This window comes from Nerophis ophidion, linkage group LG09 (genome assembly GCF_033978795.1).
Source record: "Nerophis ophidion isolate RoL-2023_Sa linkage group LG09, RoL_Noph_v1.0, whole genome shotgun sequence".
NCBI lineage: Eukaryota > Metazoa > Chordata > Actinopteri > Syngnathiformes > Syngnathidae > Nerophis > Nerophis ophidion.
Genome location: NC_084619.1, coordinates 46,041,978 through 46,067,412, shown reverse-complemented (window position 1 = coordinate 46,067,412; position 25,435 = coordinate 46,041,978). Strand labels below are relative to the sequence as shown.

Sequence of the window (25,435 nt, the reverse complement as noted above, 5' to 3'; positions counted from 1 at the left end):
TTTGTCTTAAAAGACGTTTCGCCTTTAATGTAGCCATTCTAGTGGGAGTATGTTGTGGCATGTCCTCACCTTAGTGGATAAATACGATGAAGTCTACTCTGATGAGAGACAAAAAGTTTTCCAAAACAATCTGAGCAGCCTAGTCGTGGCTGATTCGATGTGCTCAGATTATAATGACCTGATAAATGAAAATGCTCACAGAACTGTTGTGATATAGTAAATACAGCAGTACTTCAATTTACAAGCTCAATTGGTTCTATGACAATGATCCTAACTCAATACACTTGTATATCAAACCACTGAAATACATTTTAACCAATTGAATCCATGCTTGGGCCACTAACACGGGAAAACTTCAACATCTAACATGGATGTAAAAAAAACAAACAACAACCTTCAGATAAGAAATATTGTTTGAAAAACATTACAATAGCATTCACTATAAACATCTACAGAAGTTTTATGAAGCAACGTAATAATCAGCAGTTATCTCTTCTGATGGACTGAAGGGGACTTTCTTCTGTGGGTCTCTACTGATTGGCCATCTCTTCAGATCATACATGGACAATGAGACAAGTTACCAAAGACGTAAAGTCTGGAAGCCATTTTTGCTTCCGTAAACATTGTAGTGTGTGCAATGTCATGTCCGCATGGGGGGTCAGACCGTGTTCACATTAGTAATCACAATTTTTTGCAATTTCAAAAAGGCCATTAAAAAGATAAGTGTTGACAAAAAAAAATCCAGCGTGAACATAGCATAAGACTAATTTATTGTAAACCTACTACGCAGATTCACAATATTAAAATACAGAATTCCAAGATTTAGGTGGCAAAAGGTGGTGTTTTAGACAGCCACTGCCAATTTACCTTACAAGGCCACATCCCATCCCATCAATCAATCATATACTTTTGTTAGAACAAAAGCCTGGTTTACATGATCACTAACATTTTGCTAATTGTGATTGCTAGGTTGTTTACAGAGTCAGTAAAGTATGTAATTAATACATGTGCCATTTCACTTGGATATTTTTTAAAGTTGCCATATATTTGTAGTTCCTTGAGTAAGGGTTTTATTGTATGTTGTTCTGTTAATTTCTTCTTATCCCGATTTCTTTAGCATTTCCTTATACATTGCTAATTGTATACATTCTATAATGTATCCATTGCATTCCTAATTATTTTGTTACTTCGTTTTTTAATAAAGTGAATGTGTTGACTACATGCGTTTTAGATTGTTGACCTTGTCTGATAGGAACAGGATCCAGTAGTTGTCGTCGTTTTTATATAGAGCTGCACAGGTACAGCCATTATCCAGAAAACTGGTGTACAACACAAGTTGACTTTCCTTGATTTGCAAGGAAAACCCCTGCTTTCTGTGTGGATATGGAGTAAGCATAAAAGTAGACAATAAAAAAAATACCATAGTTTGAACTTTAGAAAGAAACAATGGCAACAAAGCAGAAATTGGAACTGCAGACTTACCATTTTGACATAACCTTTTGCATCAAGGAGAAGGTTTTCTGGTTTAAGGTCTCTGTAGACGATACCCATGGTGTGGAGATAATCAAAGGCCTCTAAGACACAACCAGTACAAAATCTGGCAGTGGGCTCATCAAAATAATTCCTAGTTGGAGACAAGCTCATGTCAAGAAACCAGATACAGTAATGAATGTGTTCTACACTATACACTCTCAAAGTATTGAAACGGTGAGGCTTATTCCATTTTTTTGCCACAGTGACAATAGTCTTCGGCCTCAGATGCTGCCGAATAGGACATTGGCTCCGAAAAGACCTGGATTTCGCCAAAAGGTTTGTCACCCCCAGAGGTGGGTAGAGTAGCCAGAAATTGTACTCAAGTAAGAGTACAGTTACTTTAGGGATTTATTACTCAAGTAAAAGTAAGGAGTAGTCACCCAAATATTTACTTGAGTAAAAGTAAAAAGTATGTTGTGAAAAAACTACTCAAGTACTGAGTAACTGATGAGTAACCTGATTACGGCAAAAAATAATGCACAAAAACATAAAAATAGCAATGAACAAATTCAGAACCAGGAATATCTCTTAAGCAACTAAAACAATATCATATATTAAATAATAGTACATTTAAATAAAATGAAAAAAATGGCACATTGAGCCACAATAACTTAACAGCACCATAGCCTCAGTAGGCATTCATTGATCTGATTGATTGATTAAAACATGTATTATTAGATTGCACAGTACAGCACATATTCCGTGCAATTGACCACTAAATGGTAACACCCCAATAAGTTTTTCAACGTTTATCAATTACTTAGTAAATGACCAAGTCGAGGTGATCTACCTCATATATACGTATACATACACACACATCATATACATACACACACAAATCATTTATACACACACATATCATATATATATATATATACATATATATGTATATATGTATATTAAATATATATATATATATATACATATATATATATATAATATATATATATATATATATTTATATATACAGTAAATAATTTATATTTATTTATTTTGCCGTTTTTGTTCACATGTTGAAGGTGTTTTAATGAATATACATACATGTTTAACATATAGATTCCTATCTTTCATGAAGACAAGAATATAAATTGGTGTATTACCTGATTCTGATGACTTGCAATGATTGGAATCAGACGTTCACGTTTTCAAATAGAGGAGAAAAAAAGTTCCTCTTTTCTGTCTAATACCACATGAAAGTCGTTGGTTTTTGGCATCTTATCTGTCCAGCTTCCATATTGGTTTTTATACACTTTACAAGAAATACATTGGCGGCAAACTCCGTGGCTTGCTAGCTTGTTTGCGCTGGCTTTCGGACACTCTTATTTTGTTAGCGCAGGCGCGATGGAGCGGCACTTTTATTGTGAAGACAGGAACTGTGCGATCAGTCTTTAGGCTTTTGACGGGAAGTACGGCTGAAATAAAAAGTGTCTTTTTTCCTTTACACTTTTGATTGATTGATTGAAACTTTTATTAGTAGATTGCACAGTACAGTACATAATCCGTACAATTGACCACTAAATGGTAACACCCGAATAAGTTTTTTAACTTGTTTAAGTCGGGTCATGTGACCGCCTGGCTCTGTTTGATTGGTCCAACGTCACCAGTGACTGCATGTGATTGGTGAAACGCAGGCATGCGTAGATTGTACTTTGAAGCTCTGTCATTAACCAAAACAAACATTAATAGATCGATAAAAAAAAGTAGCGAGTAGCGAGCTGAATGTAGATAAATGGAACGGAGTAAAAGTAGCGTTTCTTCTCTATAAATATACTCAAGTAAAAGTAAAAGTTTGTTGCATAAAAACTACTCGTAGAAGTACAATTTATCCCAAAAGTTACTCAAGTAAATGTAACGGAGTAAATGTAGCGCGTTACTACCCACCTCTGGTCACCCCCAAGAGGTAACATGCGCTGCCAAGTAGGACAAATCCTTAAAGGGGAAATTCACTTTTTTTTTTTAGAATTTTTACCATCTGACACAATCTTAATGAGTGACACAAAGACAAAAGTTTTATTGTTATTTTCCGCAATACTTCATTTACGTTCCGTAATCTGTATAATAACCAAGCTGTAACAACATTGTTGTTTTGAGAGCGAACACCGAGGAACTCTTTTTCTATCATAGTAACCCATTGGTGTGTTTTGGTATTAGCTGTAAAAGCTAACTACGGCCAGAGATAAGTTGGCTTCTACAACACGAAATGCGTTTGGGTTTGTAATGCAGAACACTGAAATGTGACACTCATTTTTACTGCCTGAACAATCATATTACTTACAGTATCTGTAAAGTACTAGCCCACATTTCATGTTTTGTTTGTACACAGCTGAGCTAGCCAGGCACCGTATATACTGTAGTTGAACTAACACGCATGACAAGCTGTGGATATCATGGTCAATATTAACGTGACTCACTCGATAGAAAGTTGTTCGTCTAGTCCAGCTGGCTGGGGATGTTTCCTGTTGATTTTGGGTAAGCAATCCATTTATGTCGAAATAGCTTGTTTTCAAGTTTCATATTTATAGCGTTAAAATTGCTTTCAACTACCTCTCCTGGCTTCTTTCTGCTCCAAATCTTCCTTTGTGTTTGCTTCTATAATCAGCTGTATATTTAACTTCAAAAGTATGAGGTAAATCCTATTTTTTCCAAAAATAGTCGTCTTCATTGTCTGTTACCAAGTCTGCCATGATTAGAAAACACACTTGTGTTTAATCCCGGAAGAAGGAACACACATGTTGCCATAAGTAAGACAAGTGCTGCTATGGAAAAAAAAATCAATGCGCAGAATAAATCAGTCCTGGAAATGATTAAAACCGTCAAAATATGGTAAATATTGAACATATTACATGTTGTTATGAAAGTGTCTGTTACTACATTATATATAGACTTACATTGTATATAAAACATTGCTAGAGGGTTTTGAAGTTGTTTTAGAGGGCGTTGAAGGCGACAACTGTGACTCCCGTTAGTTGCATCTTTAAAGTTTTTTTAATCTTTAAAGTTGTAAAAAAAAAAAAAATGACGTGTGTTCTTGTTTCTTGTAATTATTGTGAACGGTTGGCAAAATAAAAAAAGGTCCCGGGTTTTGTAAGGTGGCCGATTGCCCAAAAGGTCCAACATATACACAAATAGGACAGGGACGAGGCCATCTTTTCGGTTAATTTTCGACCTTTCAGGACCCCTACAGTTTGATTTTTTTAGATTTGTATTTAAAGGGACAATACATATTAATAAACATTGGACATGTAATAATGAGAGATTATACCCAATGGCCAATTTCCATTGCTAGCCCGTTGGCAAGTTGATCTTACAATTAAGACAAATATTTAAAACATTGTACACAGACTCACAATTTTACAATGTTCAAAAGGTGATGTTGTAGATGCTCCCTGCCAAAAATTCACCATGTACATTACATGAATACATAAAATTGATCAAATACACACTGCATTTCATATACTGTATATAAAGTGATAAATGGGACGTTCCCGTACCCCGCAGGGTTTAAATCCTGAGGTCCGAGAGCCAGCTCCAGCTCGTGGTGCCCAAGACCAGACTTAAAACTAGGGGAGACAGGGCCTTCTCTGTGGTCTGCCCTAAGCTCTGGAACACTCTGCCCCTCCATATTCGAACTGCTACCACAGTGGAGTGTTTTAAGTCTCGTCTTAAGACCCATTTTTATTCTCTGGCTTTTAACACTAAGTGAGTTGTGTGGTCCTCTGTTGTCCTCCCGTGTTTTTAAAATGTTGATTTGTATTTACTGTTTTAATTGGTTTTACCCTTTAATTTCGTTTTAAATCATATTTATTTTATATTGTTTTTATATGAGTTTTATATGTATTTATTTTTTGTTTTTATTCAGTCATTGGTGTAGCTCAGGATAGTATTTGAATAATGTTTTTAATATTGTTGTGCAGCACTTTGGAAACATTTTGTTGTTTAAATGTGCTATATAAATAAAGTGGATTGGATAAATGGGTTGAATTCAGAACTTCTCAATACTTAGAAAACTGGATTAAGGGTTAAGAAAAATCCTTCCCTAATGTTTAGCAGGGAAGGTAATTGGGCTTGGGGTAAATTTGCAGCGCTGGACGTAGTTCAAAACGACGGCTCAAGAATCCTCACAACATACCTGCGTCTAACCACCACCGAGCTTCTGCTCATTCTAGCTGGGCTCCTACCTACAGTCCTTTTAAGAGAGCGCCAAACCTCCAAACTCGCAAACGAGGCCCTGCCAGACATCAAGAATCTTGTCCAAAACTCCGGGCAGAACCATCAACGCTTACCATCCCAATGGTGCTTTTCACGTAATGCAGCTAAACTACATGACTCCAATCAGGGTTTAGTATTATGGCCTAAACTCTCTATTGTGATATGTTTCACAGCCTTTTGCAATAACGATATATCAGGATATATCATTTAGCATATTAATGATAGAACTATTTCAAAAGGGTTACAAAGGCTCTCAATTTGATGTACCTACTAACATAGTGCAGAAGCTACAAAGCGTTGAGGACGCGGTTGTTCACTTGTCGCCGTCAAATTTGCGGGACAAAGACAGAATGTTTGATCAACATGCATTAACACAATATAACGATAGTATTAAAAGTTCTATCTTCAGCCAAATTGTTATTATATATTGTTTATATTGGGCAACCCTAGTTAAATCGTATGGTTTTTGCCCTCAATGTCCTGCGTCCAGGCCCATATTTCGGGAGTTTGTATAGAGTAACAAAGAACAAAAAATATTTTGGTAATCATTAAAATATCAATTGAACTACTGTAGTATTGAACATATGCTGATAACTGTACAGTCAAACCTGAGTTTGCAATAATGTTAATAATCTGTGTACCCGCAGAGAAAAGTAGTGTAATCAAGCTTGTCTTAAGCGGCCAGTTGTATAACGCGGCCATTTTGCGTCCCGGAATAGTTTTGTACTCTGTACAGTGGCCACCGATATCAATATTTGCTGCACTGATGCATGATATTGATAGATTGAGTCTTGGTTGTTATTATTTAGTTGTTTACACATTTTAGGATTAATTTGCTAGGATATGATTTTTTTTTCTTGAATGGCTTTCTTCCATTAAATTTAATAATTAGGGATGTCACATTTTTGGCCTCCAATCCTGATATAATGTTTTTGGCCCCCAATCAGATCCAATACTTTGCCAAATTATAATATATTTGGATGTTTAGAATATAATATAATATAATATAATAGAAAATACTTTATTGATCCCTGGGGGATATTCAGCACCACAGTTCGCTCACAATAGACAATAATAATAATAATAATAAATAATATATAACATATAATATATATATATGATATATGAATAGTATAAATATATTCTAAATATATTCTACATTTAAGTGCAGTCAAAGAACATATACATTAAACAGTCTGATGGTTGTCGGTATGAAGGACCTCTTGTGTTGTTCCATGTTGCATTTAGGGAGTCTGAGTTTCCACTGAACGTGCTCATTCTCTCCGCAAGGTCCGAGTGTAGTGGGTGGGAGATGTTGTCCATAATGGCTAGGAGTTTTGCTAGACTTCTTTTCTCTGACACCACCGCCAGAGTCCAGCTCCACTCCCACCACGTTAATGGCCTTCTCTACCGACTTGTCCAGTCTATTTGTGTCCCTCACTCTTAGCCCGCTGCCCCAGCAAGCCACGGCGTACAAGAAGGCGCCCGCCACCACCGACTCGTAGAACATCTTCAACATCTTTGTACAGACGTTGAAGGATCCTAGCCTCCTGAGGAAGTAGAGGCGGCTCTCTACTTCTAGTAGAGGGTCTCAGCGTGTTTTGACCAATTCAGCTTGTTATCTATGTGTACACCGAGGTATTTATTATCCTCTACCATGTCCACATCCACCCCCCTGATGGAAACAGGGGTCGCTGAGGTACTCCTCCTCCTTCCCAGGTCCACAACCAGCTCCTTGGTCATCGTCACATTGAGCTGGAGGTGGTTCTTTCCACACCATGTGACAAAGTCCTCCACCAGTGTCCTGTATTCCTCGTCATCACCATCCTCAATACACCCCACTATCGCAGAGTCATCAGAAAACTTTTGAAGGTGGCAGGACTCTGACTGATAGTGGAAATCAGTGGTGTAAATGGTGAAGAGGAAGGGGGAGAGAACTGTGCCCTGCGGGGCCCCGGTGTTGCTGACCAGCCTGTCAGACACACAGTCCTGCAGTCGAACATACTGTGGTCTGTCAGTCAGGTAATCTATAACCCAGGACACCAAGGGGGCCTCCACCTGCATCTTCTCCAACTTCACACCCAGTAGCCCAGGCCGTATAGTATTGAAAACACTGGAGAAGTAAAAAAACATGACCCTCACACTGCTTGCAGGGTTTTCCAGGTGGGCGTGGGCTCGGTTCCACTCCCAATTCGGGGCTGGTAGGCGAATTGGAGTAGGTCCTGGTGGGGCTTGACTGTACGGCGGAGTTGTTCCAGGACCAACCTCTCCATGGTTTTCATGATATGGGTGGTTAAAGCCACTGGCCTGTAGTCCTCCGACGTGCTGGGGCGCGTGCACTTGGGGATGGGGACCACACATGAGGTTTTCAACAGTGTGGGGACTTTCTGCAGCCTAAGGCTCATGTTGAAGATGTGCTGGTGCACACCACACAGCTGTGGGGCGCAGACTTTGAGCACCCTGGGGCTCACACCGCCAGGACCCGCGGCCTTGCCTGTGTGTAATTTATTTAACTGTGCATTCACCTCTTCTACAGACAGACACACTGGGGGGGTCTCAGGTGGTTGGGAGAGGGCAGGGTCATCCTTCTGAGGGTGAGATGTTAGGTGGGGGGAGGTAGTCATTGGAGTTGGGGGGCTGTGAGGAGGGGAGGGGGGGTGGATTGGTTCGCTGAAGTTGTCAGGGGGCTGGCTGGCATGTTTTGGGAACCTGTTAAAGGCCTACTGAAACCCACTACTACCGACTATGGATCAGAGCGGTCAAGCGAACATGGATCCCGACTACATGTCTACCGGCAATTTTCGGTGAGAAAATTGTGGTATAAAGTCGCCTCATACCGGAGATCAACGGAGCTTGCGCCGTTCATGCAGCTGCGTGACTTCCCTGAGAGACTCTGGCGTCAAGACACCAGTGGCCACACCCCTCCGACTTCAGGTACTATTTAATCTCACTAAAACACTAGCAACACAATAGCAGATAAGGGATTTTCCAGAATTATCCCAGTAAATGTGTCTAAAAACATCTGAATCGCTCTCACTTGCCCTCGCCAGTTTTTATTTTTTATTTTTTTTGTAGTCCTTCACCATCATTATCCTCATACACAAATCTTTCATCCTCGCTCAATTTAATGGGAAAATTGTCGCTTTCTCGGTCCGAATTTCTTTTACTGTTGGTGGCTCACATTGTAAACAATGTGAGGATGCGACTTCCGGTAAAGGCAAGGCTTTTTTATTAGCGACCAAAAGTGGCGAACATTATCGTCGATGTTCTCTACTAAATCCTTTCAAAGCCTACTGAAACACACTAGTACCGAACACACAGTCTGATAGTTTATATATCAATGATTAGATATTAACATTACAACACATGCAAATAAGGCCAGTTTAGTTGACTAAATTACAATTTAAAATTCCCCGCAGAGTTTCTTGTTGAAAACGTCGCGGAATGATGACGCGTATGATGACGCGTGCGCGTGACGTCTCGGGTTGGAGGGGACATATTAGCACAGCACCACTTGCGGCTAAAAGTCGTCTCTTTTCATCGCGCAATTACACAATATTCTGGACGTCTGTGTTGCTGAATCTTTTGCAATTTTTTCAATTAATAATGGAGAAGTCAAAGTAGAAAGATGGAGGTGGGAAGCTTTAGCCTTTAGCCACACAGACACAGGGTGTTTCCTTGTTTAAAATTCCCGAAGGTGAAGCTTTACTATGGATCAGAGCGGTGAAGCGAACATGGTTCCCGACCACTTGTCAACCGGCAGGTTTCGGTGAGAAAATTGTGGTAAAAAGTCGCCTCTTGCCGGAGATCTGCGGAGCCTGCGCCGTCCATGCAGCTGCCGTGACTTCCCTCAGACACTGGCGTCAACACACCCGTGGACACACCCCTCTGACTATCAGGTACTATTTAACTCACTAAAACACTAGCAACACAATAGAAAGATAAGGGATTTCTCAAAATTATCCTAGTAAATGTGTCTAAAAATATCTGAATCGCTCCCAATGCAATCGCCTTTTTTTTTTTTTTACTTTATTTTGTTTTCTATCAATATCCTCAGCCACGGATCTTTCATCCTCGCTCAAATTAATGGGGAAATTGTCGTTTTCTCGGTCCGAATAGCTCTTGCTGGTGAAAGCTCCCATTATAAACAATGTGAGGATGTGAGGAGGCCTCACATCCGTGATGTCATCGTCTGCTACTTCCGGTAAAGGCAAGGCTTTTTTATTAGGGACCAAAAGTTGCGAACTTTATCGTCGATGTTCTCTACTAAATCCTTTCAGCAAAAATATGGCAATATCGTGAAATGATCAAGTATGACACATAGAATGGACCTGCTATCCCCATTTAAATAAGAAAATCTAATTTCAGTAGGCCTTTAAAGAACTGGTTTAGCTCATTGGCCCTATCTTTGTCTCCGTCCATCCCCCTACCCTGCGACGGTTTGAGGCCGGTGATGGTCTGCATACCTCTCCAAACCGCCTTCATGTTGTTGTCCTTCAGCTTCCCTTCCAGCTTCCTCCTGTAGTTGTCCTTGGCCTCCTTTAGTTTGGTCATCAGCAGCACTTGAACTCTTTTCACCTCCTCCCTGTTGCCAGCATTGAATGCCCTCTTCTTCTCATTCAGTATGGCTTCGATGTCTTTTGTCACCCACGGCTTGTTTTTTGGGTAGCAGGTGACCGCCTTTGATGGGACATTTGAGTCAACACAGAAGTTGATATAGTCTGTGATGCACTCTGTGAGCCTGTCAATGTCCTCTCCATGAGGCTCCATGAGCACCTGCCAGTCAGTTACCTCAAAACAGCCCTGTAGTGTCTTTTGGACCCCTTCTGACCACTTTCTCATAGTTTTTTGGTCACAGGCAGTCTTTTGACCAGAGGCACGTAACAGGGGTTGAGGTAAACAAGGTTGTGGTCTGACCGGCCCAGCTCTGGGAGTGCTATGGAGCTATACGCATCCTTGATGTTTACGTACAGCAGGTCCAGGATCTTATTTCCTCTGGTGTGGCAGCTGACATACTGAATGAAGTTGGGGAGTGATTGGTCCATAGTAACATGGTTAAAATCCCCCGAGATGAGGATGAGAGCTTTCGGGTGCTGGGTTTGTTGTCTGGCTATGGAGCTGTGGATAACGTCACTGGCAGCTGCAGCGTTAGCAGAGGGGGGGATAATATACTGCCATCACGATAACATGCGGAATCTCCCTGGGCATACAATATGGTCTGAATCCTACAGCTAACATTTCTATATTCGGGTCACAGTGGCGCTCTTTTATTGTAATTGACCGGGATGACAATGTTTCTTATTATTAAACAAAGCAAGCCCCCCTCCTTTCCGCTTGTCGTTGGTTCGGTCCAGGTTAGCGCGCACCATTTCAAAGCCGTTTATAGAGACGTTACTATCCGGAACATCGTCATGCAGCCACATCTCAGTAAAACACATTAGGCTACACTCACAATATTATTTCTGACTACCGGCAAGCACCGACAACTCATCCGTTTTGTTTGCCAGAGAGCGCACGTTACCCATGACGACGGAAGGAAGATATGTCTTATATCTCCTTTTCTCCCTCCTTGCTTCAGCCCTCTTCTGTCTCGAGCGCCTCCCTTTCCCTCGACAGCTACGAGCACCTCCATAAGTCCTTTTTAGCTCCTCCGGAATCTGGTTAGTTAGTGCCGGGTTCGTTAGCTGGATGCTAATAACTGGTGCCACTAACAACAACAACTGTTCCCTTGTGTAGATGAAAGAGCCTCTCCACTGTTGTTGTCCGTCTGAGCTCATCAGTAGCGTTCCCACCGTCAGTAGGACAAACAAAACACTTCTAAACTGCATATTTAGAAGGGCACGACTTGATAAAAAGTAAATGTAGATTAAATGTAAAAGTATACAAAAGTACAAAACGAACAAGGAACAAAGACAAAAGACAAAGACGGACAGAACTGCAGCAGCGGCTGTCTAGATTAACGCATGCGCGCTTGTCACTTGTAGTTTAATAGCAAGTAACTAAAGTAAACAATATCCCATTTTTAAAACGCTTATCTGATTGAATGTAGAACTTGTATTGTATTTGTATTTGCATAGTATTGTTGTAATTTTTTTTAATATAAAAAAAGGTGCTAGTACTCAAAGGAAAAAACTACTCTTGGTATCATTTGGGTTTTGACACTGAGTTTGTAAACAACATATATATATATATATATATGTATACATATACACATACATTGGCAGCACGGTGGAGGAGGGGTTTGTGCGTCTGCCTCACTATACAAAGGTCCTGAGTTCAATCCAGGGCTCGGGATCTTTCTGTGGGGAGTTTGCGTGTCCTCCCCCTGACTGCGTGGGTTCCCTCCGGGTACTTCGGCTTCCTCCCACTTCCAAAGACATGCACCTGGGGATACGTTGATTGGCAACACTAAATTGGCCCTAGTGTGTGAATGTGAGTGTGAATGTTGTCTGTCTACCTGTGTTGGCCCTGCGATGAGTTGGCGACTTGTCCAGGGTGTACGCCGCCTTCCGCCTGATTGTAGCTGAGATATTTTTAATTTTTTATTTATTTAATTAATTTATTTATTTTTTAATAAAAAGGACACAAAAACCAAAATACATTAATCTAATCACTTCAGTACCTTTTCTAAACTAATACTACAGTACTCTAGGTATCGATAGTATTGACATCTGGATCGATTACCCCTACTTTATTTGAAGCATTAGTGGTTTGCTTCTTGTTTCGTCCAGTTAGATGTGTGTGTGTTTGGCCATTGCCTTTCCCTTAGTCCTCTAGTAATAAAGGTACACAGACACAGGTACTTGTAAAAGGTGTTAAAACATCTCCATAGTTCGTATACACGTGTGCATTATCCAAGTTGATTTATGTTGCCACTGTGATAGCAAAATTACTTATACTTGTTTAAATAGATGATGTTCTTTGAACTGGGTACCAAAAGTTGTTTATTAGGTTTAGGAATGTGACGCTCTGCAAGAGGCCTCTAATCTGATCGGGCTCATTCTCCTGTGTCTTTGATGTGACATGTGGACTATAGTTGACGTGGGCATGTGTTTTCCCTCTTCCTGACCCCCAAGAGAGCTAAATTGTTCTCCTTTCCTGAGTGACCCCCCCCCTTGGGCAAACGACACCCTCTCCCCTTCACAGGACCTTGGGTACTCATTCAACTGGTGTACTGTATGTAAATGAGCATGGAGGGTGGGACTTCTGAGAATGTATAATTGTCATGTCAAATTCTAAAGGAGCTGGAACGAACGGATGTGTCGTTCTGGTTTGGTCTCGCTTTGCAAAGCTTGTTATTATTTGTTTGTTACTTTAATAAATCATTTTAAAGCTATTTGTCACTAAAGGTTGATATGTTTTAAAAATGGGTAGAAGCCTTCCCAGCGAAAAATCCTTATTCCGCTGCAGTGGCAAAAGCACTTTTAACTGAAATTGTGGCAAGGTGGGGCGTTCCGAAGAAGTTATCGAGTGACAATGGTTCACATTTTGTAAATGAGGTGATACAGCAATTGTCTGATTATTTGCAAATTGATTTGAGAACTCATTGCAGCTACCATCCACAATCAGGAGGTGCTGAAAGAGAAAACGGAACAATTAAATTAAAACTTGCCAAATGTTGTGAAGAGACTAAGCTCAGCTGGCCTAAATGTTTGCGGATAGTTCTCATGTACATGCGTATGCGGGTGCGCGCGCGCCATAACTTGTCACCTTTTGAGATTCTGTTCGCAGTCCCACCTAATGTGCGGATAGGACCATTAGGACCGCCAATTGAGACGACCCTGTGTGAAGACGGACTGGTAAGATATTGTATATCTTTAACAAAGTGTTTTGCTAATATTCGAAGGCAAGTCTTTTCGGCGCTTCCGGGGCGAGCGGATCATCCTCTACACACCATTGTGTCGGGCGACTTCGTGCTCATCAAGAACTTCAGACGGAAGAGCTGGAAACAACGACGCTGGCACGGCCCGTTCCATATTTTTATTGAATCTGTGGTTTGTAGATCGAAAGGTTTGTACAAAGTTTGCAAATCTCCCGCCCCCCGTGTGACATTTAAGTACAGTAAAGTACACTTTACTCACATGTCCCGCAGCACAGTCCACAATTCTCCACCAAGACACACCTCCAATAGCATGTAGACACATTTATTGTCTCGAAATGTCCGAAATAACCTAAAATGGATACAAAAGAAGATCAATATGCAGAGGTGGGTAGAGTAGCCAGAAATTGTACTCAAGTTAGAGTACTGTTACTTTAGAGATGTATTACTCAAGTAAAAGTAAGGAGTAGTCACCCAAATATTTACTTGAGTAAAAGTAAAAAGTATGTTGTGAAAAAACTACTCAAGTACTGAGTAACCTGTTTGTTTAATGATTATGGCAACAAATAATGCACAAAAACGTAAAAATAGCAACGAGCAAATGAAATTCAGAGCCAGGATTATCTCTTAAGCAACTAAAACAATAATATATATTAAATAATAGTACATTAAAAAATGAAAAAAAATGGCACATTGAACCACAATAACTTAACAGCACCATAGGCTCAGTAGGCATTGATTGATTGATTGAAACTTGTATTAGTATATTGCACAGTACAGTACATATTCCGTACAATTGACCATAGTTTTTCAACGTTAATCAATTGCTTAATAAATGACCAAGTCGAGGTGATCTACCTCATATATACATATACATACATACACATATCATATACATACACACAGATATCATTCATATATATATATATATATATATATATATATATATATATATATATATATATATATATATATGTATACATACATTTATATATAATTTATATTTATTTATTTTGCTGTTTTTGTTGACATGTTAAAGGTGTTTATGTTAATATACATGCATGTTTAACATATAGATTCCTATCTTTCATGAAGACAAGAATAGAAGTTGGTCTATTACCTGATTGTGATGACTTGCATTGATTGGAATCAGACAGTATTGCTGATAACGTCCATGTTTTCAAATGGAGGAGAAAAAAGTCCCCCTCTCTGTCTAATACCACATAAAAGTCGTTGGTTTTGGGTATCTTATTTGTCCAGCTTCCATATTCGTTTTTATACACTTTACAAGAAATACATTGGCGGCAAACTCCGTAGCTTGCTAGCTTGTTTACGCTGGCTTTCGGAGACTCTTATTTTGTTAGCGCAGGCGCGATGGAGCGGTACTTTTATTGTGAAGACAGGAACTGTGCAATCTGTCTTTAGGCTTTTGACGGGAAGTACGGTTGAAATAAAAAGTGTCTTTTTTCCTTTTCACTTTTGATTGATTGATTGAAACTTTTATTCGTATATTGCACAGTAAAGTACATATTCCGTACAATTGACCACTAAATGGAAACACCCCAATAAGATTGTCAACATGTTTAAGTCGGGTTTTACGTATCACGGTCATGTGACCGCCTGGCTCTGTTTAATTGGTCCAACATCACCAGTGACTGCATGTGATTGGTGAAACACAGGCATGCACAGTTCCTACTTTGAAAAACCAAAACAAACATTAATAGATCGATAAAAAAGTAGCGAGTAGCGAGGAGCGGAGTAAAAGTAACGTTTCTTCTCTATAAATATATCCAAGTAAAAGTAAAAGTATGTTGCATAAAAACTACTCTTAGAAGTACAATTTATCCCAAAAGTTACTCAAGTAGATGTAACGGAGTAAATGTAGCGCGTTACTACCCACTTCTGTCAATATGGAAGCAGTGTCCTGATGTTTATTGGGTTTGTTTAAACATCATTGTTGTAATTTTCATTCTTGTGTCAAATTGTCATATATTTTATAAATAGTCGAGAAAAATAAATTATATTCTTCTAATGCAAACAGAAAGATTGACTTAAAACATACACATCTACGGTGTTTGTCATTTTTCTGACTAATACACAGCACACTGTTATTAGCCCTGTAGTTTTACTCCATTAGTCTGATTGCGTGAAATTTATAGAATCACCATGAAATTTGGTATACACCTTTAGGCGACTGACACGCATGCATATATAGTTTGAGCAATGTTCCTTTTTTTTTTTAATAACCGCCATGAAGTGAAGCCACTAATTGCCACACGTAACTGCATATATATAAAGTCGTAATGATAAACAGTCCTAAAATTTCCTAATGGTTAGTGTAACTGTTGTCATTTCAGTCATTAAATTGTGACAACAAAAGCTTTTTACATTGTTGTATATTTTGGTTTATTTAAAAGTATGTGCCTGTTCAATGCTTGTATGTGTAACATGTTTGTACATGAACATATTCGTTAGATGTTTGGAACGTTAGGGACCGGATGGCGGACGTCTAGAGATAAGAGTGCGAACAGAGAAGAGAAATCTGAAAGAACTTCCTTTTGTAAATCCTCCCATTGGTCTACTAAGCAAACATGGTGAATATAATTTCTTTCAAACTGTAATGTATTCTTTTTGTATACATGTATAAACGTACTTACAGGTATTAATGTAACTGTTGACAGTTTTCACGGTGTTTTCGGTACCCTACGTCAGTGTTTTTCAACCACTGTGCGGCAAACTAGTGTGCCGTGAGATAATGTCTGGTGTGCTGTGGGAAATTACGCAAATTCACCTAATTGGTCCAAAAAATATTTTTTGCAAATCAATAATTAGAATCTGCAAATAATGTGCCGTTTCTTAGTGTCTGTGCTGTGTAGAACTTGGCAGGGTAACCACTTAATACTCCACGTCAGTAGGTGGCAGCTGGTAGATAATTGCTTTGTAAAAGTCGGAAAGTGTCGGGTGGTTTGTTGTGATCCCAATATGCAGACCACAGCGGGAGGCAGCGTGCAGGTAAAAAGGTATGTAATGCAAGAACCTAAATTGAACAAAAGGGAAAAGAAAAGGAAAAGGCAATTACTATGCAAAGCGAAAGTAAAACTGAACTGGCTAAAAAGTAAACAGAAACAAAATGCTGGACGACAGCAAAAACTTACGGCATCCACAAAATACATCCGTACATGACGTGACAATCAACAAAGTCCACACAAAGAAGGATAGCAAAAACTTCAATAGTCTTGCTTGCTAACAAGAGGCAGGTGCGGGGAATAGCGCTCAAAAGGAAGACATGAAACTGCTACAGGAAAACACCAACAAAACAAGAAGGGCCACCAAAATAACAGCGCAAGACAAGAACAAAGCACTACATACAGGAAAACACTAACAAACTCAAAATAAGTCATGACGACTTGGTGAAGTTTAATTTTTGAAAGTTTTCTGCTGGTGGTGTGCCTCTGTATTCTTTAATGTAAAAAATGTGCCTTGCCTCAAAAAAGGTTGAAAAACACTGCCCTACATCACACTGTGCCCCACCCAGCAAGTGATTTAAGGACCAAACAACAGCAATAAAAGTACTATGGACAACAGTACCAGAAGAGTTGACCCTTTTTAGACCAGAGTAGTTACTGTTAGTAGTACCATCTAAAATTGTAATTATTGTAAAGCCATGATTGATTACCAAACTTTGGAAAAACTCAAGGTGATATTGCTCATTTCCTGGAGTAGCAGCTAGAGCACAAATTGCTCACTAGCCTAAATGCTAACATGTATACAAGACACATTAATGAAGAAATACTCTTAAGACCTTTACAAATAAAATGGAAGAAAATAAACACATTTAAAAACTTACTGTTTAAGAAGCCAAAACAATATTCAATGTTCCCCCACCAAAAATGTACATTGTGTGTCTGTTTATTTATTAATTTTGAAATAAAACCAGATTAAAATATTTCAGTGTTTGTATAATACACATTTTTTAACACACTCAACAACATTATAATATCAATAACTGTGATAAGAAATATATCTAAATATATAAAAATCATACTTTTATATTCCCAGTCTAATGAATACTAAATAGGAACTGCACTTTTTTTTTCTAATTTAATTTATTGTTCACAATCTTTATGAGAGACAAAAACACACTTACTTTTATTATTAGGATTTTAAAGATGATATAAAACGCTCAGAAGATGTGGCTAATGGGAGTCACCATTGTAGCCTTAAAAGCCCTCTAAGACATCTGCAATACCCTCCATCAATGTTTTGTATACACACTGCAAGGTTATATGTAATGTAGTAACAGACATGTTCATAATATATGTAATATACTCAATATTTACTGTATTTTGATCATTTTAATCAATGTCGAGACAGACATCTTCCGTGCATTGATTTCCGTTTCCATAGTAGCACACGTCCGACAATTTGTGTTCCTAGTTCCGGATACAAAACGCTTGTGTGTGTAATAGTCATGGCAGACTTGGTAACAAACAACGAAGACAACTATTTTTGGACAAATGAGGATTCACAGCCTCATGTTTTTTAACCTAAATGAAAGAAGGATGAAGTGATGCTTTTAGAAGCAAGCACAAAGAAGAGGGTGAAACGTTGAAGCAGACGGAAGCCGATAGAATGAGATGAAGGCAACTCGAAGCTGCAAATGTTGAATTTGGAGACAACTGTCCATTGATTGAGTTACACTTTATGTTGATCATGATAAATGCAGCACGTCACTTGGTATCATGCTGTGTACAAACAAAATATGAAATGCGGGCTAATACTTTACAGATACTCTAATATGATAATATCACCACAGTGGATATGTTTCTTTTACTTTTTATTTATAGCTGCATGTAGAAGTGTCTGGTTGTATCTGCTGCTTTAATGTATTTAATGTCCTCTGTGTTCTTTGATGTTTGATGTTTCCCTCTTACACACATGTAAGAGGGATGTGTACTATGGCTATGAGTGTTTTTTTTCCCTTGGCCTCAGTCTGCACCCCCTCTCCAGGGCCCAGGCTAAGACCAAATTTTTTTATTTTATTTTAATCTTCTATTTTTTTCTCCCATTCCCCCCCCCCCACCCTTGTGTACCTGTAACACATCTTTTTTGTAAGGGGCGCTGGAAGCCGGCAGACCCGTCAGCGATCCTGTCTTGTCTCCCTGTAATGTTTGTCTGATCTTGAATGGGATTGTGCTGAAAATTGTAATCTTCCTGAAGGAACTCTCCTGACGGAATAAATTAAGTACTATCTAATCCATCTAATCTAATATAATGATTGTCCATGTTTTTCAGTCAGTACAGATTAGTGTCTTACTGAATTGTGTTGTGTATTACAAACTAAAAACGTGTTTCCTGTTGACCTAGAAGCCAGCTCATCTCTCACCCAGGTTAACTTTTACGGCTAACACTGAAGCACGCCGATGTGTTACTACGATAGAAAAATAGTTCCTCGGTGTTTGCTCTAACACTAACAATATTCGTACGGTTTGGTCATTAAACAGGTAACGGAACTTAAGTGATGTATTGGCGAGTTTTTTAATGCATTTTGAAAGTGATTTAGATGTAGAATAGATTGCTTCCATTACCTGCATTGCTAACTACCAAGAATGAACAGATTTTTACATGTTAGACCCCGAAAGGGAATAAGCGGTAGAAAATGGATGGATGGATGGAATGCAAAAAACAACAAAAAACCTTTCATCCTTTTGTCTCATAATAATTGTGAACGAAAGGCAACATTCCAAAAAAAGTGCAGTTCCCCTTTAATCTGTATGCTCACATGTCTTATAAAACACGACCACACAGGAGGCACCATGTATTGTGCCAAGTAATTGAGATGCCCATAGAATTGTCTATTTTTAACACGCTAATTAAGTCTGGGTTAGCTGCTGTCTAGTCACTTATGTGTGGTCTACAAAAGCACACTCCTCCCCCTAAAATAGAGGTTGTTTTATTTGATAATAAATAATTAAAGGAAATTTGCTGAGACAAAGCTCCACTTGCTTTAAGGATGTGGTGTGTTTGTGAGAGAGCTTGTGGTTGGAGTTGATTATTTTTTGTGCCGTATGGATACGTTCTTAATAGCAAATAAAAGACTTTGCTTCTGACCATTTCCTGTAAGACTGAAGCTTGCCACAGAAGGCTAAAATTCAATGCAAGTATTGAATATGCTGACATTAAAAGTCTTACTATAACATATTTGTAAATTAATACTTACTAATTTTGTGTAAATGACGTTTTTTGTCTGCATGGACAAGTTTTGGCGTTTTTCCACAAATAAAAGGCTTTACTTAAAATAGTTTGTCAAAATTCAGCAAATTTGTGCTGAAAATGGAATATATTAAATTAGCAATTAAGTAACCTTTGTTTATTAAATGTCTGACTCAAACATACTTGTAAATTAATACTTACTACTTTAGTGTAAATGAGGTTTGTTTTCTGCATGAAAAAGTTTTGGCGTTTTCCCACAAATAAAATGCTTTCTTTAAAATAGTTTGTCAAAATTCAGCAAATTTGTGCTGAAAAGGGAATATATTAAGTCAGTAAGTAAGTAATATATGATTATTTATATACTTTTCATAGAAAAAAAAACACAGTGCTTTACAGCACAGTTAAAATATTAGACATCTCCCACAATATAAAAGGCTAAAATATATGTATAATGTAAAAGACAAAACAAAATCAATATAAAAACAATATTAAAAAACACTGAATAAAATACTATTAAAACACTATATAAAAGACAACATGAAAATCACAGAAGCCACAGAGTAGCTAATTTAAAGCTCAAACAAATAAATGAGTTTGCTTTTGATGATGTCAACAGAGTCAATAGAGCGCATTGAGGGTGGAAAAAAGTTCCAAAGCATGGGAGAAACAGCCTAGAAAGATGGTCCCCTCTAATCCAAAAACAAGTGTGGGGAACCTTCAGCGGATCTTTCTGATCCACAGACCTCAGAGCCTGAGCCGGGGTGCAAGGCTGGATCAGATCACAGAAGGAGCCGGACCATGCAAGGCTCTGAAAACTAAAACCTGAATTTTGAACTTGCTCCCATGGGATACTTGACAACCTCGAGACCTCCGAATTCGGGAGATGGGGGGGCGAGGTTGGTGGTAGCGGGAGAATCAACCGCTCAGTTAAATCTTCGGACATCGATCCCAAGTTGGGTACCCTAGGTCGCAAGGTACAGCAGGTGTGTTAGGAGGATGTTTGGAGATCGGGGTGTGTTGGCCTGTCATGACACAGCACCACAGACCTGACAGAGATGTACAATGCTTCACCAAAGCCATAGTGGGTGTCCCTGGAAGTTGGCCCTACGTGTGCGACCAGTTCGCTCGGGCAGAAATTCTTCCTTAATACTGCCCTTTGGCAACATTAATGATCTTTCCACAAGTTAACCAACAGAACATGTGGTGACATGTACTTCCTCTAGATCAGGCATCTCAAACAAACGACACAGAGGCCCTTATTGTGTGGCCCTCTACTTAACTTCGTAGTTCAGAGTAACTGGCCCGCGGTTAAAAGTTAAATACATTATGGCAATCTTCAATCCCACTAAAAAGAACATTACCTAAAATATTGGTACAGACATACAAATTACACAAAGTAAACTCACATTGGGCAACACAATGATACTGTGCATAAACATACATGAAGCATACATGCTCGGCAGTCTATGGCTAAATTGGGACCCTATGCTAAATTTTATTCGGCGCAGAACATTTATTATTTTTTCATTAATATGAAACTTTTTTCATATTTTTTGTGCTAAAAAGTGTTCAATCATCATCAATCAAATTCTAATTAATCAACACATTCATTTACCAGGGATTTAACCCAATATGTCTGCAGCTCAAGACTGGCACTAGCGTTGCGTGCCACAGGGAACATCCTGGCAAGTTTGCCATTATATTCTTATCAGTGACTGAGCAGGAATGGGTTAAAACATGTGTGGTAAAATGTCCCATAAAATTAATTGACATTTTACATGCTCATTTTCATGCAAAACAGGGCCCCCTCATATCACATGATCTGCATTAATATATTCATATTAGACATCCTAATCAATTATTACATTTGGACATTTAACCCTTAAATTGCCGAATGTATTTGTCGCAAAAAGTAAAAGGTTAACAAGACTCTTAATAAATGTCACTGATTTTGGAACAATATATTAAGACTTCATGGCCAAAAACCAATTCACACCATTCTCTACCAGCTAGTAAAAACACATTTCACACAAGATCGCCTTATCGTTCACATTTCACTTTTGAAAATGCTGTTTCACTTCAGAAAGCGACAAGCGGCATGCTGTCTTTGTGGCACACACAGACAAATCTATCAGGACCAATTAGTAAATCAAAGTTTGACAACATCATCGAATATCAGCCCTCATGTTTGGTTGTTTCCTGTCTGTTTTGTCGTGATTGTAACTAAATTAAAGCATCAATAATGAATAACTTAAAGAAATCAGCGAGCGTGTGGTTCCCTCACCTACCGAGGGCAAAAAGAGTCCTGATAAATCTGAGTGGTCTGTGAGCAAGAAAGTTTGACACTGAGTGGTGGGAAAAAATACCGTGTATTGCCTGTGTAGCTGCTACTCTCTCCAATGAAGAACTGATCTGTGTGTTTAATGTAATGATGTCAATTGTGTTTTTCCCGTTACATTACACCTGTTTGCCCTTTTATTCCGCTTTTTATGTTTTTTTAAAATAATAATCTTTTTAGAATGTGCTGCAAGCCAATAAAAAATAGCTGCTTTGGACACTCCTGGATAAAAGTGACCAAGATGCTGATTGAGAAGAGTGTGGGAAAGTTGAACATCTTGGCTGAACTTAACTACCTGAAAGGCTGCTTACTTAAGGCTTTTGTTCTTTCAAGTCATCATACAGATAAATTTCAGCACGACGGTGAGATTTGAGACAGAAGCATTCTGCAGTGCACTCCATAGCAACTCCTTAGAGAAGTCTACAGAGCAGAGAACATGGTATGTTGTAAGGAACATGTGAGCTTACTTCTGGTTCTGTTCAACATTGGCATGTGTGCTCAACAAATCTGTGTCCATATTAGGGTTAACATACATCCTGTTTTCCAAGGACATGTTTTTGCGTCCTATCCTGGCCAGCCTGTTTGTTAATTTTATTTTAGAAAGTGATTCAAATGTCCTGGTTTAAGTTAAAACAGACAATTTTGTAAAAGCTATTTTATTGTTTAAATTGCGTTATTTTATAAGCATGCTTTAAATGTGTTGAAATCAATTACCGCAAACTTTTTCCTAACCCTTGAACCCTGCGGTTTATACAACAGTGCGGCTAATCTATTAATATATTTTTTTTGCTAACAGCTAAACCATAGAGTCAGCAAAGAAATCAAACAATTTCCGATAATTAGTCTCTATAGGAAACTGTTCAAACTCAAAGTGTTTACAAAGTACAGGGAAGAAGAATCCTGATAAATTGATAAACATATTGAACCTTATTACAAAGGAGAGAAATGTATTCATCTCATAAAGGATGAATTAAGACTTCAATGATTTTTCTGTTGTTTGATCAGCCCTTTTACTGCCGGGGTACAGGCACTGTTTGGAAACAATTGAAGTATACAAATAAATATTAATAAAATCCATCCATCCATCCATCCATCCATCTTCTTCCGCTTATCCGAGGTCGGGTCGCGGGGGCAACAGCCTAAGCAGGGAAACCCAGACTTCCCTCTCCCCAGCCACTTCGTCTAGCTCTTCCCGGGGGATCCCAAGGCGTTCCCAGGCCAGCCGGGAGACATAGTCATCCCAACGTGTCCTGGGTCTTCCCCGTGGCCTCCTACCGGTTGGACGTGCCCTAAACACCTCCCTAGGGAGGCGTTCGGGTGGCATCCTGACCAGATGCCCGAACCACCTCATCTGGCTCCTCTCGATGTGAAGGAGCAGCGGCTTTACTTTGAGTACCTCCCGTATGGCAGAGCTTCTCACCCTATCTCTAAGGGAGAGCCCCGCCACACGGCGGAGGAAACTCATTTCGGCCGCTTGTACCCGTGATCTTATCCTTTCGGTCATGACCATAGATGAGGATGGGAACGTAGATCGACCGGTAAATTGAGAGCTTTTTCTTCCGGCTCAGCTCCTTCTTCACCACAACGGATCGGTACAACGTCCGCATTACAGAAGACGCCGCACCGATCCGCCTGTCGATCTCACGATCCACTCTTCCCTCACTCGTGAACAAGACTCCTAGGTACTTGAACTCCTCCACTTGGGGCAGGGTCTCCTCCCCAACCCGGAGATGGCATTCCACCCTTTTCCGGGCAAGAACCATGGACTCGGACTTGGAGGTGCTGATTCTCATTCCGGTCACTTCACACTCGGCTGCAAACTGATCCAGTGAGAGCTGGACCACATCATCTGCAAAAAGCAGAGAACTAATCCTGCGGTCACCAAACCAGAACCCCTCAACGCCTTGGCTGCGCCTAAAAATTCTGTCCATAAATGTTATGAACTGAATCGGTGACAAAGGACAGCCTTGGCGGAGTCCAACCCTCACTGGAAATGTGTTCGACTTACTGCCGGCAATGCGGACCAAGCTTTGGCACTGATCGTACAGGGAGCGGACCGCCACAATAAGACAGTCCTATACCCCATACTCTGAGTACTCCCCACAGAACTTCCCAAGGGTCGAATGCCAAGAGGTCGAATGCCTTCTCCAAGTCCACAAAGCACATGTAGACTGGTTGGGCAAACTCCCATGCACCCTCAAGAACCCTGCCGAGAGTATAGAGCTGGTCCACAGTTCCACGACCAGGACGAAAACCACAATGTTCCTCCTGAATCCGATGTTCGACTATCCGGCGTAGCCTTCTCTCCAGTACACCTGAATAAACCTTACCGGGAAGGCTGAGGAGTGTGATCCCACGATAGTTGGAACACACCCTCCGGTCCCCCTTCTTAAAGAGAGGAACCACCACCCCGGTCTGCCAATCCATAAGTACCGCCCCCGATGTCCACGCGATGCTGCAGAGTCTTGTCAACCAAGACAGCCCCACAGCATCCAGAGCCTTAAGGAACTCCGGGCGGGTCTCGTCCACCCCCGGGGCCTTGCCACCGAGGAGCTTTTTAACTACCTCAGCGACCTCAGCCCCAGAAATAGAAGAGTCCACCACAGATTCCCCAGGCACTGCTTCCTCATAGGAAGACGTGTTGGTGGGATTGAGGAGGTCTTCGAAGTATTCCTTCCACCTATCCACAACATCCGCAGTTGAGGTCAGCAGAACACCATCCGCACCATACACGGTGTTGATAGTGCACTGCTTCCCCTTCCTGAGGCGGCGGGCAGTGGTCCGGAAGCCGTCCGGAAGTCGTTTTCCATGGCTTACCCAAACTCCTCCCATGTCCGAGTTTTTGCCTCCGCGACCGCTGAAGCCGCACACCGCTTGGCCTGTCGGTACCTGTCCACTGCCTCCGGAGTCCTATGAGCCAAAAGGACCCGATAGGACTCCATCTTCAGCTTGACGGCAACCCTCACCGCTGGTGTCCACTAAGGGATTTTAGGATTGCCGCCCCGACAGGCACCAACTACCTTGCGGCCACAGCTTCGATCAGCCGCCTCGACAATAGAGGTGTGGAACATGGTCCACTCAGACTCAATGTCTTGCACCTTCCTCGTGACATGTTCGAAGTTCTTCCAGAGGTGGGAATTGAAACTTTCTCTTACAGGAGACTCTGCCAGACCTTCCCAGCAGACCCTCACAATGCGTTTGGGCCTTCCAGGTCTGTCCGTCATCCTCCCCCACCATCGCAGCCAACTCACCACCAGGTGGTGATCGGTAGAAAGCTCTACCCCTCTCTTCCGAGTGTCCAAAACATAAGGCCGCAAATCCGA

At 40.1% G+C, this 25,435-nt stretch overlaps 1 protein-coding gene across 2 annotated transcripts in view; it reads right to left on the bottom strand.

Moving 5' to 3' along the window:
- Positions 1-25,435, bottom strand: part of LOC133559355 (cGMP-dependent protein kinase 2) — a 133,222-nt gene that overhangs the window by 17,318 nt on the left and 90,469 nt on the right. For both annotated transcript variants that reach the window (XM_061911055.1, XM_061911056.1), the window contains exons 14-15: positions 13,824-13,913; positions 1,483-1,624 (exon numbers count right to left, since the gene is read on the bottom strand). In XM_061911055.1, coding sequence (XP_061767039.1) covers positions 1,483-1,624; positions 13,824-13,913 — 232 coding nt within the window. The remainder of the gene's footprint in view (positions 1-1,482; positions 1,625-13,823; positions 13,914-25,435) is intronic.